General features: G+C 37.3%; 1 protein-coding gene across 1 annotated transcript; it reads left to right on the top strand.

Annotated features, from left to right (window-relative positions):
• The first annotated feature begins 3,259 nt into the window (after positions 1 to 3,259).
• On the top strand, positions 3,260 to 11,146 carry LOC122069862 (mitogen-activated protein kinase 20-like). Its single transcript, XM_042633948.1, has 10 exons — positions 3,260 to 3,897; positions 5,061 to 5,469; positions 5,640 to 5,767; positions 5,936 to 5,995; positions 6,906 to 7,055; positions 7,194 to 7,349; positions 8,422 to 8,633; positions 8,731 to 8,832; positions 9,040 to 9,206; positions 10,280 to 11,146. Exons 1-10 carry the CDS (start codon positions 3,874 to 3,876, stop codon positions 10,726 to 10,728), a joined length of 1,857 nt encoding a protein of 618 aa, XP_042489882.1. The 5' UTR covers positions 3,260 to 3,873; the 3' UTR covers positions 10,729 to 11,146.
• Positions 11,147 to 12,892: the final 1,746 nt, after the last annotated feature.

A 12,892-nucleotide genomic window follows, 5' to 3' on the forward strand; every position in this document is an offset into this window, starting at 1 on the left:
AGCTGAAGAAGCCACAAGCTATGTCCCATAATCAATAGTGTCCACTAATATTATGGTAAAATATCTAAGAAAAATATAATTAGTAAACTTTTTTTTTTTTGAGGTGAGGGGCCGGGAGGGGAGAGGAGAGGGCTTGAGAAGGTCTTACTAGGGCACAATGAAATATTAAAGTTGGTCTCAGGGGCACAATGTAATATTAAACTTAACACTTAAAGTTTCTTGGTTCTTTCTAAAAACTATATAATGAATAAATAAAATAAAATAAGCTCTTTTTTCTTTTCAATATTTCATATTATTGATAAATATATCTAAAAAAAAATTCTTAACATACACTTTATAAAGGATGCCAAAGAAAAAAATTGTCGGGATAATTTAGCTTAAGTTATCTTGTATGGAAATTTATTAGGAGCTTATCTAGCTCGATTCAAAGATAATTTACCCTCGAGTGGAGTTTTTAAAATCTCCATCACCCTTGGAGATATTAAGAGCTTGTCTAGTTTGTTTAGGAGATAATTTTCCCTTGAGTGAAGGTTTTTTGACCCCTCAAAAGCCTTGAACCTTTCACATTCAGGTTATATACAAGGTCAACAAACTATTTAGGCATCAAAGAGGCATCTACCCTCGAGCGGAGCTGAAATGACTAATTGAGATGTGTGTCACTTCTGTGGATGTGACACATTGATCATATATTATAAAAATCTATACAGAAGAGTTGAACCCATGACTTCCTTGGAGCTTGCATTCTATGGTCTATCTGTTACCAAAGCCAACGTAATGATTTACAATCTATTGACATTCATGAAAAATAATGCTGGTAGCGAATAAGTTAAATCTTATAGAAGTTTCTTAGGTTGCTAGATTGGGACATCGAGTAGATGTTGCTCAAATGTGTTGAGAAGTCATAATCTATGTAGGCTTATGACATAATCTATGTGGGTAGGTAAAGAAAATATTAAAACTACCACCACAAAGCTTGAGCTTTAGAATGTTAGTTGAGAGGGACAAGTTTTATGAGAAGGGAATTTCTACAACTTCTACCATCAAATTTAGTGTGATAACACTTAATAAACATGAATGGATTGATAATTTGTATCTGCATGATTTTTTTTTCATCTATTCAACATTGTCTTGCTTTATTATGGCAGATTCCCTTCAAGATCTGTCTCTCTCAATAGACATTAACTTCTCAACAAGATTTTTGTTGCCTACCTTCTATTTGATAACAAAAAAATCATTCCCTAAATTGAGAAAATACCATAGGTTGATACAATTCCAAAATATTGGTTTCTCTTTCTCTCTCCTTGCATAACTTATGGTGAAAGATAAACCACTAAAGGCAAATGAATAAACCAGTTCGGATCGAACCACACCCATTCTATAGATGACCCGGTTCGGAGTTGAACTGATGTGAACCTATCAAGTCTCTACAGTTGAAGGTTTTTTTTTTTACCTCGACCCATTTGGTTTGACCAGTAAGTCTGGTTCAAGCTGAGCCAAGAATCTGCCCATGGCCAAACCGGCCACAAAAGTCGGTGCACTGCAGCACAACTATATCCACCTAAGAGGTGTGTGGCCAAAAGCTCGTTAGCTATATCCTCTTTTGTGAAGCTATTTCCAACGGGAGATACATCTCAAAACAGTTGTGGGTTTTATGATTATGCATTGCCTAAATGGCTTTGAGCATGTGGCTGAGGATTAATCTCTTCTCACTTAATCCTAACAAAACCTCTCCTTAATAAATTAGGTTGGGTGCTGAGATTTTTCACTTTTTGGGCTAACCAAATTTCTTGACAGTGGAGTCTTAATCCCTCTTAATGTAGTATTAATCATAACCAATTATCCCATTCCATGCATGGAATAAAAACCATACATAAGAAGGGGTTTGCTCTTTGGTGTTCCATTCACTTTTAAGGGCATTTTAGGGAGAGAAACACAAAAGACGATGGTAGTTTTGATGATCCTTCAAATAGAGAGAAGGGGTTTATTCCATTTTGCTTCAGACTACGAATTCCCTTACCTAGTCGACGGACCACTAACAAGCACTATTTCCTTGGCTGATGTTGATGCTCAACTCCTTCTAGCTGGGGTGTAGCTTCAATGATAGTGACAAAACAATTCCCACAACCATGGAATCGTCTCTGATGACTTGATTTTAAAGCCTTTGTTTTTCTTTTTCTCATGAAATCCAAAGCCCTTGTTGGACCAATAGAGGAATGGACAAGAGGGTGTATATTGTTTGGCACCATTGCATTGTCATTAGGTAAAATGAGGAAATTTTCCTTTACACTATAGTTTAATACTAAAGTCTCTTTCTTTATTTAAATAAAGAAGAAAAAAAAGTCCTTTAATGTGTGGCTTTTAGAGACTTGTAAGGGTGAAAAAGAAAGAAAAGAAAAGCAAGATATACTGGATATCCAAAGGTGCAGACACTAATCTTTCTATTATGTGTGTAGTTCATATTGTGGAATCTAATTAGCATTATTCGAGGATTTTTTTAACCAAGTGAAAGATATGTCAAACTAAAGTATCAAGTGGTGCATTTGGAAGTTTCTAACAATGAATTTGTTAAACTTTCAATCTCCACTAGTAAAATTGAATAAAAAATCGATGACGCAAATTTTACGACTTAACAATGAATAAAGACACAAGATCAATCACTAAAGGATTCAAGAAAGATTCCTCCTTGTATTAATAAATTAAGATTAATACCAATTAGGAGTTAAAAACATTAAACTAATGATTCCAAGATCTCTTCACCCATAATGGATCCATACCAGTCCATATGGTGGAATCCTAGAGTGAAAAAAAAAAAGTGTAAAATTTTTCTTTCTTTCTATTGCTTGTGTTCCAAACATAACCTAATGTTTGGAAATTGAGATTATCCGATCTTATCATAGAGGACCCATTTACAGTCTGACACGTGTACTGGGTTTATTTACAGTTAAATGGATATAAATATAGAATATATTTCTTTACCAAAATTATCCAAGACCCAAGAGATTTAAAGAAGGAAAGGGGAGGGACAATTTTGGTAATTTAAGATTAGCAGACAAGAAGTGGGCTCAGGTGTCTTTACCGATTGGTAAAGAAGCAAAGAATCTTATAAATTTGGATTCCAACTCACCTGCCCAAATTTCTTATCTTACCGAAAATGGCACTAAAAATTTCACGTATTTACAATAATCAGCCACTGCCGTATATACGGATCGGAGTAGTAATCCATTCACAAGACCAAGTACAAATTACCCTAGATTCAGGGCAACAAGAATGAACCGCACCTCACCCCCCCTCTCTCTCTCGTCTCTGAATCGTTTTCTTTGTTCTTCGGGATCTTCTGAAAGTTAGGGTTTTCCTGCGCTCAAAGTTTTGGTAATTCTGCTATTTTGTGTTAGTGAAAGCATCAAGGTTTTGTTAGATCTCAACTGAAACTTCTCTTTGGGAAGAAACCTGCGTGAAGGACGGAGCTGAAAAGACGATTTCCTTGTTATTTATATCTGAATATATGTAATAATTTGGATATAGGATATTTATTCTTTTATATGCTTCAGTTGAGTTCTGGAACAATCTATGATCTTTGTTTTCCCGTTTGTACTTGAGGTTGGTTCATAGGGTTTGGAAAGAATCCTCTGCGGAGGAGTGCATGAGGGATTTGGTTTGTTTTCTATGTTAAATCAAGATTTGGAAGAGAGGAAGGCGAGATTCTGGGCTTGTTATCAAGAAAGAGGGTAGGTGGGGGAAATGTGGTTGATTTCTACGGCGATTGGCACCTGGTTTTTGTGAATACCTGTTTGACTGTTTCTGAACAGAAAAGGGAGCTGAAACGGGTTTTCAATTTTGTTTTTTTTGGACGGCTGGGTTTTGAGATTGTGAAAGATGCAGCAAGAGCAGAGAAAGAAGGTTGGTTTTTTTTTTCTTTCTTCTATTTTTTATGTTCTTGGTGGGAGCGAGGGTGGTGTGGGATCGGTTTAGTCTGGACAACTCATTTTGTTTTCTGAAAATTTGGAGTTTTGAGATTGTTTTTCCTGGTGAAAAATTGGATCTTTGGATCACACGCGCTGTGGATGAGATTCATTTAGAAATTACAATAGCAATCAATGGTTCGGAATGTGTTCTTCTGCTGTTGATTGTTGGAATCTCCAGCTCTAATTATCACATCCCCTAATTAGATGTTTATCCTTATTATTCGTCAATTTACCACCTCGCTTCAGTTAGTCTTCTGCAGTTCTGCTTGAAATTTTCATTTCTGAGTTCCAGTGAACGGTTATGATCACTATTGCCTTCTTCGTATTGCTTCCTTCCCCCCTCCCATATGATTTTTTTTTTCTTTCAATAGTTGTTTTCTTTTTTTGGGAGTTTCTGTCCTAATTTCGAGAAAGAAAGCATCTCCTCTTTCTGAGCATCTAATATATGCTTTGGGCTCCGCTGTCACGCTTATTGTGGTTATTTCTACTGTAGAATCCCATTCCATTCTCTAAAATGGTAATCATGTTTATTCATTTGCTTCTATCTTTACTGGAGATTTTCTGTCTTGAATACATTTTTTATACGATCTGTTTTTTTAACCCTTTTTTCCGATCTGAAATCTCCTTTCTCTTCTATTTCTTTCAGGTAGTTGTTAGAAAAATGGTTGCTTTTTGCTAAATCTTATTGTATATATGAAGTAGAAAATTTTGGGTATTTTTAACACAGTCGTCTGTCTTCATATATTACTGATATTGGGAGTAGAGGTCATTCTGCTTACCTTCTATTAGTGAATGCCAAATGCCTAAAATCTCACGTAAGGAATGTGATCCACTATTCCATCTCTTCTATGATTCTATTGTTAAAATTTTGCCAGTTATTTGTCTGTTCAGGGATGCCTGGAATCTTTTTGTTTTGCTTTTCTTTTAAACCTGTTTCAATAGGAGTAATTCATTTGTATGATCAAATACCTGTGCCGTTTTAAGAACATATTGTTTGTTTGCCGTTTCTTGTCGTTTTTATGAGCAAATTATGGTGATTATAGCATTAAAATGTTTTGTACCAAGGAGATCTGAATTGTTTGTTTTTTTCTTCTGCAGAATACAGCAGAGATGGACTTTTTTACAGAATATGGTGATGCCAATAGATATAAAATTCAGGAAGTTGTAGGGAAAGGAAGTTATGGCCTCGTCTGCTCTGCCATTGACGTCAATACTGGAGAGAAAGTGGCAATAAAGAAAATACATGATATATTTGAGCACATATCAGATGCTGCACGAATCCTGCGTGAGATCAAGCTGCTTAGGCTTCTTCGGCATCCCGACATTGTTGAAATAAAGCATATTATGTTGCCACCTTCAAGGAGGGACTTCAAAGATATTTATGTTGTTTTTGAGCTCATGGAGTCAGATCTTCACCAAGTCATCAAAGCTAATGATGATTTGACAAGAGAGCATTATCAATTTTTTCTTTATCAGTTGTTGCGAGCATTGAAGTATATTCACACAGGTAACTAGAAGCCACCTTATTTCCTCCTATCACTTTTAAAATTATGGTGATGAGGATTGTGATCATCATTGTTATATGGTAATTGTGATTCATGATGACCATCTTTGTCATTTATTTGGGCTTTGAGTAATTTCTGGAGCTTTATGCTAACTCTAAATTGTTTTCCACAGCAAATGTTTATCATCGAGATTTGAAACCAAAGAATATATTGGCTAATGCAAATTGCAAACTCAAAATTTGTGACTTCGGGTTGGCAAGAGTTGCCTTCAATGATACTCCTACAACAATATTTTGGACGGTAATAAGAACAAGTCATAGCAGCATTGGTTTATTGCATATAAATAGTTTTGTTTAGTGCTTAAATGGATTATTTTTCTGAGACATGCTTGACTAGTTCATACGGATGTAATGATCATATAACCATAAAATATTATTGCCACATTTTCTGAAACACTACATTTTGCAGGACTATGTGGCTACAAGATGGTATAGAGCACCAGAGCTGTGTGGCTCTTTTTTCTCCAAGGTATGATCTTGCATGCTTCAAACAATATACCAGACTGTTCATCTTCGGACCATGTAACTGCATGACTTGTGTATTAGTTGTGTTTTAATGATGAAACATTTGGTACTTTTCCTTTGTTATGTCAGTGATTGGACAAAATGTACATAATTTGACATTAGCATTTGATCTGGATTCGCATGGCATTACCTGTTAGGTTTAGTTTTGGACCTATGTTTGTGTATTTTTTCACTTGTTGTTTACTTTTTCAGAAAAAGAAGAATTTTTACTTCAGAGTTCAGATCTTAATTGGTTTTAGAATCAATCAATTGCACTATCCAAGTGCTTGTATATGCTGGTGGGCATGGTTTTGATCATGCTGTATTCTAATTATACACTCACAGCTGCTATTTTGGCCACTTGCTCGGGCCCTTTTTATGTTCTTGGTCCAAGGAATTGCCTATCAAATTCATGAGTATATCACCTCATAAAGGGAGTTTCTTAAGTGTTTCCACTCTCCAAGTAATACTATGCATAAAGGGTTTGGCAAATATATGGAAGTGGACATAAATTTGGTGATAAGTGGTCCAATGGAAGCATTTATCATCATCCTGAGCACCTATTTTGAAACACAAGGGAAATATTTGTAGTTTTTTCTGTGACAGTATCTGCAGTCTGCATGTTAGTCCGGTTCATGCAAGTCTTAAGCTTGATTTCTTGGAATGTTTTAAATTTTGTAAGGAATGTGTTCTGTGTTTTTAAGTGAATAGTAATCCATTAATTAAAAAATTGCATGTTCAGGAAGGGATATTACTCTCTCCTGCAAGTTGAAATAGCTTTCTGTTCAGGTAATTGTGTCAAGTGTTTAATACTGCACTGTAGAACTTTTGGTTTTTTAGATTGTATTTTAACTAGTAATGATTGTTGGTTTCAGTATACACCTGCAATTGATATTTGGAGCATAGGCTGCATCTTTGCTGAGGTATTAACAGGAAAACCTCTGTTTCCTGGTAAAAATGTGGTTCATCAGTTGGATTTGATGACCGATCTGCTTGGGACACCCACTTTAGAAACCGTCTCACGGGTATGACACATTACTTTTGTTCCTATAATAAAAGCTTCACTACTGAATGATTTAGATCTTATTTCTGAAGACTAAAGGTTATAATCGTTTTTCTCCTTCTAGACTTAATCCTGATGCTTTCTGCTGATTGGTCTCCAGATCCGTAATGAAAAAGCTAGGAGATACTTGACCAGCATGAGGAAGAAACAGCCCATGCCATTTTCTCAGAAGTTCCCAAATGCAGATCCTCAGGCACTTAAGCTATTGGAAAGACTGTTAGCATTTGATCCAAAGGATCGGCCAACTGCTGAAGAGGTTTGTGTCCTAGTAGAAGGAATGGCTTTGATATTTATGTCTCTATATTTAGTATTTTCCCAAACCCTTCTCAATCGGACAATTAATTTTAGGTGTTAGTATCATCATTCCAAATGAGTTAGTTTCTAGGATTACTTGCATATGTTTAGTGACACACCTTTTAATGTGTTGGAAGTCTAGATGCACCATTCCATTGTTGTCAAGCATTAGGCGACTCAAGGTGTGGGAGGGCCTTCCCTAAGCACTTAGGCAATAAGGCGGCTGCTAGGCAATGACCTAAGCGTGCATGAATGATGTTAAAACATGGATACAGTTTTGTTCTCACTTCTCAAACCCAAAGGACATAAATCATGTGACTGGGTTCATGGATACAACTGCCCAACCAAAAGTCCCTTTTGGTGTACTGTAAGACCGTAACGTAAGGACAAACAAGTTCATATAATTGTTTTTGTTAAAACACATGAATCCTAAGGGTAGTGGAGAGGGGAGATGAGGAGTCACACGACACACACAGGTACTTTTAAGACTGCCGATTGGAAAAAGGACACGTGGGCACAGTTAGATCAATATCACCCACCAGCTGTACTTTATTTTCTCTCTTCCTTACCCCTTTGTTTATAATTTTCACCATTATATAAAAGCCAAATAATTTAGGTAAAACAACCAATTGACCAAGGAAGCAAGTAGTAGAGAAGGGTTCCTGACTTCCTTCGTCCCACGATGAAATCTTCTCCTTTTCTTTCTTTCTTTTTTGTTTTAGTTTTTTTAGTACGAAGGCATGATCCCATGCATCTCACCATATATATAAACATTCTACTCAGACCCAATCAAAACATTAGAAAAGACATTTAATCTTATATATAATAATGAAAAAAATACCCAAGGCTTTCAATACAATAAGGAGGTGGAACGCCTAGGTCCCACCCAATAAAAAAACAATGTCGCCTAGGATGCCTTGACAACTATGCATTCGTTATTTCTTTGCCATTTTCTGAACTAGAGCTGTTTCACCACACCCCATAGTATTTCTTGTTCCATATTTTCATCGTTTTAGTGTTGATGTTTTTAACAGGCACTTGCTGATCCTTACTTCAAAGGCCTAGCAAAAGTGGAGAGGGAACCCTCTTGTCAGCCAATAACAAAGCTAGAGTTTGAGTTTGAGCGGCGGAGGGTGACGAAGGACGACATAAGGGAACTAATCTTCCGGGAAATATTAGAATACCATCCCCAACTGCTGAAAGACTACATGAATGGAACAGAAAGGACAAGTTTTCTCTATCCTAGGTTGTTATTAGCAGTAGGTCTTTCGTTGGGTTTATTCTGGCATTTTACATTACTTTTGTTGTAAACTGATGGTTTTCTTTGCCTCTTTAATGTGCAGTGCTGTTGATCAATTCAGAAAGCAGTTTGCACATCTCGAGGAAAATGGTGGTAAAAGTGGGCCAGTGATTCCACTTGAAAGGAAGCATGTTTCTCTCCCAAGGTACATTCCATTTCTCTGGTGCTATATTGTTAAGTAATCAATCTATATATTTATTTTATATCAGTTGCATGAAAAAGAAAACAAAAAGGAAAAAAGAGAAAAAATCATAAGCAACCGCTCATGTACTACATTATAATTGTGCATTGATTCTCTATTTAATTGTATAATAGTTATGTTATCATTTTCCTGGATTTTATTTCTTTCCAGATCAACAGTTGTCCACTCAAATACAGTACCTCCCAAGGAACAACAAAATTTGGGTACATACAGAGATAGGGAAAACTCTGAGGAAGCGTGCAGTAAGAACTCAAGAGATACAAATGGAATCAGTCATATTCCAAGGACTTTGCAGGCACCACATCGGATTCCAATGGGTATGACACTCATACTCTTCTCGATCCCTTTTCTTTTGTATATATATCAAAATTATATTAGTGCACATGCAAAGACATTTGGATGCTGAATCATTATTGAGATTTCTGTATGTCTTGAGAGTTCTGTATGTTTTCCAAGGTACATCTTCAATATATGACGTTAATATCATATATATTGAGCTTACACTGTTTAGGATATGATTTACAAGCACCTGATTGAATGTTAAAAAGGGTACAAACGTGAGATTAAACTGAAGGTGCTCAATTGGATTTGGGAAATAGCCAATTTTGATCCTAATGAGTATAGAACAAATGTGAAAAATAGAAATGACGTATGAATATGGTAGTGGATTTTTCTAAAATTCGTGAAACCCAAACTAGGAACTGAGAAATTGATGACCCTGGAAGTTTTGATATTATTGGGGGCAGGAAAGGGGTAATTAATACTGATTGGATTTCTCCAGTATTTTAGGACCTGTGGAAGAGCTTCTTATGGATTTGGTTAGTGTTTATCCCTAAGATGTGGGGATGGGATGAGGGCTAGACTTAGAAGTTGGGACAGGATTTAGAGAATGAAATAGGAGATAAGTGTTCAGGAGTTCGATGAGTAAATTTAGATAATGGAATATGAAATTGGAGTCAGGGAGTTTGACGTGTAAATTTAGATAATGGAATATGAAATTAGAGTCGGGGAGTTTGACAAGTAACTATCAATAGAACTGAAAACAATGCTAGTTGAAATTAATAAAGAGGTATATAATTGGGAAGTCTAATGCACATATGTTTTCCATTCATCCAGCTTCAGCAATGAACAATATAAAATAATTCTTACCTGTAATACTAGATTATTCATTACTGTCCTCCTCATCCGTTGCTTTTATTTTCTGTTGATTAGTTTAATCTCATAATTGTGGTGTTTTAGCCTTTGTTATATTTATTAATTAGCCAATGATTAGCTTTATCTGTCTTTATTTACTTTAAGTTGTCTTAACTTTTTCCAAAAATAATTAGTAGGTCCATTGTTTGAATTAATGATTTTAATGAAAGAATGACTGTTTGTTTTTATTATGCAGCCAAACCTGGGAAAGTTGTTGGACCAGTCATGTCTTGTGAGAATGGAAGCGACATGAAAAATGGCTATGACTCAAAAATGTTGATAAGGAATGCTGTGCTTCCTCAGGGTATCCCTCCACCATACTGTTACCGCAGGCCTAGCATGAAGCATGAAAGATCAGTAGCGGAGGGTGAAAGGGACTTGTCACAAACCAAACCACCACCACCCCCACAATGTGGCATGCTGGCTAAATTAGTCCCAGAAATTTCCATAGACATGAACTCCTCTCCATTTTATCTAACGCGGGCAGGAGTGATGAAGGCAGACCAAGTAGATGATCGAATTGCCATCGATACAAACCTGCTGCAAGCTAAATCGCAGTTTGGTGGGATTGGTGCTGCAGCTGCCGCTGCAGTTACTCACAGAAATGTGGGAACTGTTCAGTATGGCATGACAAGAATGTACTAAAGAAAAGGACATGGTGTGGTTTGATGGGTACTTTCAGGGAAGAAATGGACAGATGTAATGTATGTGGGAGAGATTACAAGGGGATGAAGAGGCAGAAGGGGGTGGGTGGGGGGAGGGGGGGGGCGCGCTGGTGGAGAGGTTGTTGCCTCAGAGGAGGCAAGGCAAGATGTCTTTGTTTCATAGTTATCTGTTAGGGAGGGATAGAGAATCAGTAGAGGAAATATACATTCCATCATTTGAAAGGGCTAAAAAGAATAGGAGAAAGGAAAGAAAGGAGAGAAATTGTAACTTCGGTCCTCTCCATTTATTGTCACCATGTACTTGTGCCATCCCTATGGGTTCTTGTAGATATTGATGAGACAGATATGTGGATGATGAACTTGTGAAACTAAATGACACGACCCCCTCTTAACTTCAACATTGATCAGCGAGTTTAGCGAGCCTTGTTTTCATAAATGTTTTTGGAAGGGGTAGGCTAGCGAATCAGCAAGTCTTCATATCTATCTGCAAGATGAAAGATCTTTCTTTGGAAAGCTGGGCACGGGCCTGTACGTGTGTCCATTAGCTTCCTTGTTGAATAAAGAGGAGAATAGTACCAAAAACTTATAACTCACTAATTGCATAGAAAAGCAGAGGATCACTGCTGGTCTGGTGCAGGCAATGCGAGTGTGGGGGCCAATGAGGGGGAATGTGGTAGCATCTTCAGCCACGGTGGGAGGAGGGCATAGTGGTCTTTTCATGTCCAATCAGTCTGTTTTGCCTGTGCCACCAGACAGGCAGGGATCGTTTTCCCCAAAGACATCTTATCGTTGCATGGAGTTTTTTTCTTTTTGTTTGGGGTGGGGCCGTAGGGGGGGGGGAAGTTGAAATTTTAACAGTTGATGTTTTTCTAATTATATATTGATACATTGGATTCATGGAGTTTGGCTATGAAGGAAAAATGCTCAAGGAATTCATTTCCCTCAGGGAGAATATCAGATTGAGAGATTATCTAAATATGATTGGATGAATTGGCTCTGATGGCATATTTTATAAACTGGTTACAAGAAGTTTTGAAAATATTAATTACTAAGGATAAGTACTTGGACACCCTTCCCAGATTGCTTGGCATCCGAAATTATTGACAAACTTGAAGCCCCATGAAACCTCATGGTGTACCATGGCTAAATTGCTTCATAGAGTCCAGATCTTTCACATCCCATGGATTGTGTGAGATGGGGTGAAGTGGTTACCTACAGGAGAGGAACTTTTTTCAGTTTCAAAGGCCAACTTTTAGCAAACAGGATAGGCCTGGTAACCAACTTGGATAAGCAACTACTGAGCCCAGTTAGCAAAAAAAAAAAAAAAAAAAACCATTGTTTTGTATAAAACCTAACAATTCCAATATAATAGATAGATTAAGGGCTGTGGTGAAAATTGCAGTAAAAAGGAAGAGAATAGTAATTAGCGGAGACACGCACAAACTATGTTTAACAAAACGATGTTAGACAAGTTTTCCATGGGATTATTCCCAATGCCCCTTCATGTTTTGCCCCTGGCAGTATGCGTGACATGTGTGAACCCTTATTTGGGTCATTGGACACATTTGTCTAATACAATGGCCAGGACGGCAGGTAACCCTGACACCATGTTGATTATCCATTTCAAAACCCTAATCTGTGTAGGCAGAGAGGCCCAACAGATATATATGAAAGTCATCCAAGGTCTAAGCGTTTTTTGTGGGATTTAATTCCCAACGACTTTTAGTACACCACTGCCTGAGTGGAGTGGGATTGAATTTCTTTGTGGCGTAGCAGGATGTTTGGTACTAATTTAATGGCCAATAACGTCTAGACATGGAGCTCAAGGTGATCACATGCAGCTCACGATGTTTTTGAGTATTCGATGCATGCTAGACTCCTTGTTGCGCCACAGAAGATACGAGTCCGAATGGAGTGGCCTATCCTATGACCTTGGTACTCAGCCACAACATAGGCATGGCTTGGGCTTGCCATGCTGAACTTGCCTAAAAGGCACCATGGGTAGGAACCCTGCGTGCCTATGCCATATGGCAAGCCCAAATCAAACTGGTGATGGGTAATATAGAGTATGGGATCCAAGCCAGATTCTATGTTTTATTTTAAGGGATGGGTTTGTTGCCCGGTCATGTGACCTTGCACCAATG

This window comes from Macadamia integrifolia, unplaced genomic scaffold (assembly GCF_013358625.1).
Source record: "Macadamia integrifolia cultivar HAES 741 unplaced genomic scaffold, SCU_Mint_v3 scaffold741, whole genome shotgun sequence".
NCBI classification, from domain to species: domain Eukaryota; kingdom Viridiplantae; phylum Streptophyta; class Magnoliopsida; order Proteales; family Proteaceae; genus Macadamia; species Macadamia integrifolia.

Excerpts from the sequence above, each read along its gene's own strand:
- LOC122069862 (XM_042633948.1), top strand. The coding sequence starts at position 3,874 with ATGCAGCAAGAGCAGAGAAAGAAG. Across the intron at positions 5,470-5,639 it reads ATTGAAGTATATTCACACAG|CAAATGTTTATCATCGAGAT; the intron begins GTAACTAGAAGC and ends TGTTTTCCACAG. Across the intron at positions 8,634-8,730 it reads ACAAGTTTTCTCTATCCTAG|TGCTGTTGATCAATTCAGAA; the intron begins GTTGTTATTAGC and ends TTTAATGTGCAG.